The 6000-nt window shown below is 38.0% G+C and overlaps 1 protein-coding gene across 1 annotated transcript in view; it reads right to left on the reverse strand.

Moving 5' to 3' along the window:
• Positions 1-6000, reverse strand: part of PIEZO2 (piezo-type mechanosensitive ion channel component 2) — a gene marked incomplete at both ends in the record, with an annotated part of 181966 nt that overhangs the window by 150895 nt on the left and 25071 nt on the right. The window contains one exon of the mRNA XM_010011576.1: positions 1016-1058. Coding sequence (XP_010009878.1) covers positions 1016-1058 — 43 coding nt within the window. The remainder of the gene's footprint in view (positions 1-1015; positions 1059-6000) is intronic.

Below are 6000 nucleotides of genomic sequence, written 5' to 3' on the forward strand. Positions count from 1 at the left end.
ATTTTTTCAAATGTAATGTCTAACAGGGAAATCTAATATATTTAGCTCAACAAGAAAACCAGGTTTTGTTGTAAGAAAAACTTGCTTTGTTGTAATAAAAACTTTATGCAAGGTAACAGTCAGAATTGAAACGCAGCTTGGTTTTTGTTTGTGAGAAAGGAAGCAAGTAATTTGCTGTTTCATTTTATTTGTATGGCTATTTATTGATTTCAGAAAGGCCTGATTGTCTGTAGGGTTTGCTGAGATGCCCAAGGCAGAATGCACAGCATGCGCTCATGCAACATGAAGACATGCAACATTCTTGCCCAGTCGACGATGACCCAAGCATATTAGTGCACAACCGCAAGCCGCTCTACTGAGGGAAAACAGCAAAACTTCATTCAAGCAGAGAACAAATTCTTCTGCTTACCAATTTTAAAAGAATAAACATGAGATCTAGCATCTGAATTTCAACATCAGATCACTTTTTACTGGGCTTGGCCCAGTTTAATTTATGAGACATATGTTTCTGGTATGACGACCTTGTAGTTAAGTTTGGCTGCAAGAAGTTTTTGCGCTTTAGGAATGCTGAATTCTGATTTTTTTCTCTGATTCTAAATAGCTGTCTGCCAGCTTCGGTCCTCTTTCAACTTCATTTACTTTTGTCAACTAATATGTCACAGGTTAGAAGTTTCATGGAAAAAATAATATGAGCAAGAGCAATATTTTCATTCATAAGTAAGACTTTTGCCCAATAGTGTGTCACCTTTTCTAATACTAGCATGCTGTATAGTTGCCAGCAAAAAACATTATGAGCCAAGTTCATATAGTGAATAAGTTGCTTCAGACAGACTGGGGAAAGAGGACATAAACAGAAAAGCTGAACATGTATGTGCATGACACTGCATAACTTCCTCTCTAAATTCGACATCATAAGTATGTTTGATCAGCTAAAATAAATAATTCTGCAAACTTTGCAATGCAGTTTTTCTTCCTTTTCTTTTTTCACTGGTAAGGAAACAAATTTATGGCTTACCTTTCAAAACCAATCTGCCGTAATGTTTTCTCCCATGTTGAACCTATACAAAGAGGAGAAAAAACAAACACCCTCAGTAAAGACCCTTTATTGTATGAACACTCTTCTTTCCTTGTGCAATTGGGATCTGTATAGCAAGGTGATTTTTCCACCCCTACAGAAGTACTTGTAAATAACATCTGTTTTCCCCAGGGTGAAGAAATGTTAAGAGAGGCTATCACCGGGTGACGTAACTGGGTAGAGGGGTATCAGCCTGTATAATTTCTTTACATTGCAAGGCAGCCAGTCATTGCTACAGTTCACTGCAATTCCAAGGGTGGTCTCCTCTCCTAGAGCAATGTGATCTGTACATGACTCCTGAAAGTGCTGAGCTGGCATCTCAAATCACGCACTCTTCACATTTCAGCTTTTCATTTTACTGTAGTATTCACCTAATTCTTGCTGAAAGGTTTACAGCTCCTTCTGAAATCCAGCCCTTTTATTTTTAAGCAAAAGCATGAAGATGTATTTCTGCTTTATTGTTTAACCCTTCACACTCATACAAACAGCTGCAAAAGACTCTTGACTCAAAATGATCAAGGACTCAGCCTCACAAACTATAAATAGTAGACTCATGACTACATGCAATGTAAGCAACTACAGTCCTTTTTGAATGCTTCATTATACTTAAACTGAAATGAGAGAAGTAACAATAACACCTGTTGCTGATGCAGTCCATCACCTAAAGGGAAATATAAATAAAGAATAAACAGATTCCCTGTGAGTGACATTTAGTAGCACCAGAGAAGAGACAAGCAGCAATGTTGCCAAGAAGTACTGAGGAAAAAGCACAAAGACATGAAAGAAAGCAATTTTGTCTAATTTAAATCTGGAAAATGTCAGGATTAAATATATATTGTGCAGTGAGTGCCCATACAAAAACTATAATAAAATCATGAATTAGATTCTCTGTACTGCAGTCCAACTCCTACTTGCCAAATTAGTATGGGAAAAGTTGTTACATAACACTATCAGTCCAGATATATCTCTTACCACCATTACCTTTGCACTCTGGTAAATGTATCAACCCAGAAACCAATGACCTGCCATGTTTGTAGTATGGTATTTATCTCTAATCTGCAACTGTTAAATATTTGAATAAGACCTAGTAGATGCTTTTCATCTTCGAATTTGGAACACTTACTGTCCATCTAGATAAGAATCTAAAAACTTGACTTCTAAGAAGTCTTGGGTTTGAGGTTTTGGGGTTTTTGTTTGCTTGTTTGGTTTGGTTTTTTTTAAAAAAAACCAACTAGCAACAGAATTCTTTCTACTCAATTGAACAAACTTTTCAGTTTAGCTCAAGGAGAATGTGGTAAATTTCTGAAGTACTGATACGATTTTTCAGTACAATATTATCTAGTATCTGTCTGGTTTGCATATCAGACTAAGTGCTTTAAAACTGAAATTAATAAAAGCCACAAACTTAATTTCCTTATAGGCCTATGACACGCAAGGCTTTCTTCACAGTTTCTAACTGGACAGCCAAAGAATGAAGCTAACTTTGGCTTGTGGAAAATAAATTCTTGGTGTTAATCTCTGCTTTTAGAAAAAGGAAAAGAAACTACATTAAAGTATATGTTCTTAATATTAATCAAATTCCGACATGTCACTCTGTACAGGAAGGAAGTGGGTTGGCTTAGGAGGGTAGGTAGGTTCACAGCTGGTTCCAAAGGTGGTCAGTATACTCCAATATATTCTTATTGAACCCCTTCATCATTCAACTTCTCACCTCCAGTTGCTTCAAACTTCAGTCACACACATATTTTCAGCAAAAAACTCTACAAACCTTTTCTGATGATACTTCAGGGCAATGGACACAAAGCTTTTCTGTTCAGGACTGTTACAGCTACAGCAAATGATCAATATAAAATCACTTTAAATTGTTCCTATTCAGTCTGAAGCAGGCAGGCATCCAGCAGAGTACATAAAAACACAAGGCTTCAAAACCAAGGTGGAGAAAGCTCTACCTCCACTTTATGAGAAAAAAAAATGAGTCAAGTTCTGTCCTGGAATAACTGAACTGTACATTATTTGATCAGTACAGGGAGCTTCTACTGTGGCGCTTGTATTTGCTTGAGGTGAGGCAAGACTTCTGCCTGCACAGCTGCCTACATACAATAGCTTTCATCAACACTGAGTTCATATTTTATAAAAAGAAGTCCTCTAAAAACGTCTTTAAAGCAGGACAACAAATGTTCTCAGATTTATTTCAAAAAACCCTATAAACCCCAAATTTCATGCATAGTACAATAAATGTCAACATTTCACTAAGATAAACAAAGAACCACTCCATTAACATCTTCTATTATGATTTATCCCCCAAACCCACTACCTTCTGCATGCCCCAGAGTATATCTGGCTTCATGTAGCACTGATGAATCAAGTGACTGTTAAAAGGATGACAGTGTCACTCCACAGGTAAGTGCAGGGCAGACGCAAGCAGTTCTCCATACAGTTTATGCTATCATTCTGGCTCTGAAAGAGTATTCAACAGTTTTTGAAGTTTGAAGATTTGAAGAGTGTTGAAGAAAAGAAATCTCAACAGTACTTTTTAAAGTAAAGACTAGTGCTGGCATCTTTAGTCAGCGTTTCTACGTTTTCCACTGTTGTGTATACTAGTTGTATGAATTTTTCACCCCATGATTGGCTATACTTCAGTTGTATGATATATAGACAGTCCTACAGGGAAGGGGGAGAGGAAAAAAAGCAAAAGAGAAATGAGAATTGGGTCTCCACTGGTTTGAAATAATCTTTTGGCTGCAACTGGCTAGCAGAACACGCTTTGAAATGCATGTGACTCCTATGAAGCAAAGCCTGCCAAGAACACAACTAACATTTCATATTAAAAAAATATACATCTTTTTTATGGAGTCTTATTTTAAAATGTATATGATCTAAACATTCTGTTTTAAGATTTGCCAATTCCATTCTCAATCGTATCAACTTCTATGCTGCACTAACAGCCAAAAGTAAATACCCTGAAGTAACAGCAGCACCAAGAAGAATAACGCTATTAAAAGTCTAGAAAACTTATTATTTGATTTAAACCTTACCCGGTGCTTCCAAAACATTAAACAAGATTTAAGTCACGTAACTCTCATTAAAATCAAAACAGGAGTTTTTCACGAATTAAAGACTTGATCCTGCTCCCAAAGAAATCAAGCAGAATTGGCTAGTCAATTCAACCTTTCTCTCTGCTGGGACTGTGGAAAACATTCACCTGTTGACTTGCAGATTCAGTCTGCTGCTACACTTCAGTTGCTAAGTTAATTTGGCTTCTCTTTGCTTTCTGTTTTTTATGACCATGTCAAAAATACCAAAACTGTTTATAAGACTGCCTTAATCTGGTATCCATGTAATTAAGCTTTTGTTCCAAATATTTGCTCCAGAGTGCCTGACCATTCCCATCTTTTCCAAAGATTCTGTTTCACATTAACAGTGTTAGCTTTAAAATTCTTCACAAAGATGAAGCATCATGTACTTCCAGAATTACTGCTCACATTTAATAGGAACAATGGTAAAATGCACATCATGCTCACATACACACTCAATGAAATCCTAGCATAAGAATGAGAGTATAAGAATAGGAGATTTAAGAAGATAAAATTAAAACCATCTTTCTAAAATGAAAAGTTGTCTTCTTTGACAGGTAGTCTCTCATTTACATGGCAATTTCCACATTTGGGTTGTTTTGGTTACAACTTTTTGCTTACTACGAACTTACTATGAATGAGAGGATTCATAATCCACTGCCAGTCTGATCACCTTTACAAAACATGAAGTTGGCTAGTTGCTGAAGTGCCATGGCAAGCTTAGGAAAAACACAAAATCACATATTCATAGAAACACAGAATCACAGAATACCAGGTTAGAAGGGACCTCAAGGATCATCTGGTCCAACCTTTCTTGGCAAAAGCAGTCTAGACAAGGTGGCCCAGCACCCTGTCCAGCTGAATCTTGAAAGTGTCCAGTGATGGGGAAAAATATTGGAAAAGTGATTTTCAGCCATTCATGGAATATGTGCAACTATTTCCTTTGAGCTGTATTATGCCCTATCTGCCACAGATAGGTACAGCAGAGATCTGTAGCTGGCATATTACTACCCTTCTGTGTCCATGCTGGTCTTTTAGTACAGTTCAGAAGAGTCTTTCTTGAGCAAATATTTTACCATGCTTTGGTTTGCATGACAGAGTGACCTCTGACTGCACAAACTGGACTCTTTTCACATGAAACTAAACCGCACCCCAAGGACACAACTGTTGTGTTTCAACCACTAATGGGCACTAGGTCCGCATGACCAGACCAGAGCTAATCCACACTAAATCCCACTCAAAACATGTGTTGTGTGGTGGCCAGGGACTCTGAACTAAATGCTTCACCCCAATCATGTTATGTTGCTTGCTAAGGCAGATGCAACTCACTCCATCACTCCCAGTCCCAGTCGTTGAGTGCCCCCCCCAAAAGTTTTCCAGCTATGGTCACCTCAAGGGTCAGGGTGCTCACCCTTAGAATTGTTTTCTGGGCTGTATCCATACCCACTACAGTGAGCAGAAGCCTTTCTACCGCCCTGATGTACAAGCAGGGCTGGACTGGATGCTCAGTACAGCCACACTCCCCACAAAATCCCACGGAGCCAGTTCTTTAAGGCATAACAGCAGATTATTTCATTTTTAAAACAACTTCTCAAGGAGAAGGAATAGGGAAAATCTGGGCAAATCTGGGCTGTTACGGTGTGCTGTGCATACTGAAGAGACTAAAATCACCAGTAAAACAGAAGTGGAGGTCCAGTGGTCTAGGATTCTGACTAGATGAAGAAAGTGATTACCGAATACATACCAAGAAAGAGGTCATTCAAAGAACAAAGTCTTAACTTGCCTTCCACTCATACCAGCTTTCAACAGATTCTTGACTGAATAAAGAGTACAAATTTGATCCCTCCACGA

This window comes from Nestor notabilis, unplaced genomic scaffold (genome assembly GCF_000696875.1).
Source record: "Nestor notabilis isolate BGI_N333 unplaced genomic scaffold, ASM69687v1 scaffold8913, whole genome shotgun sequence".
Lineage (NCBI taxonomy): Eukaryota > Metazoa > Chordata > Aves > Psittaciformes > Psittacidae > Nestor > Nestor notabilis.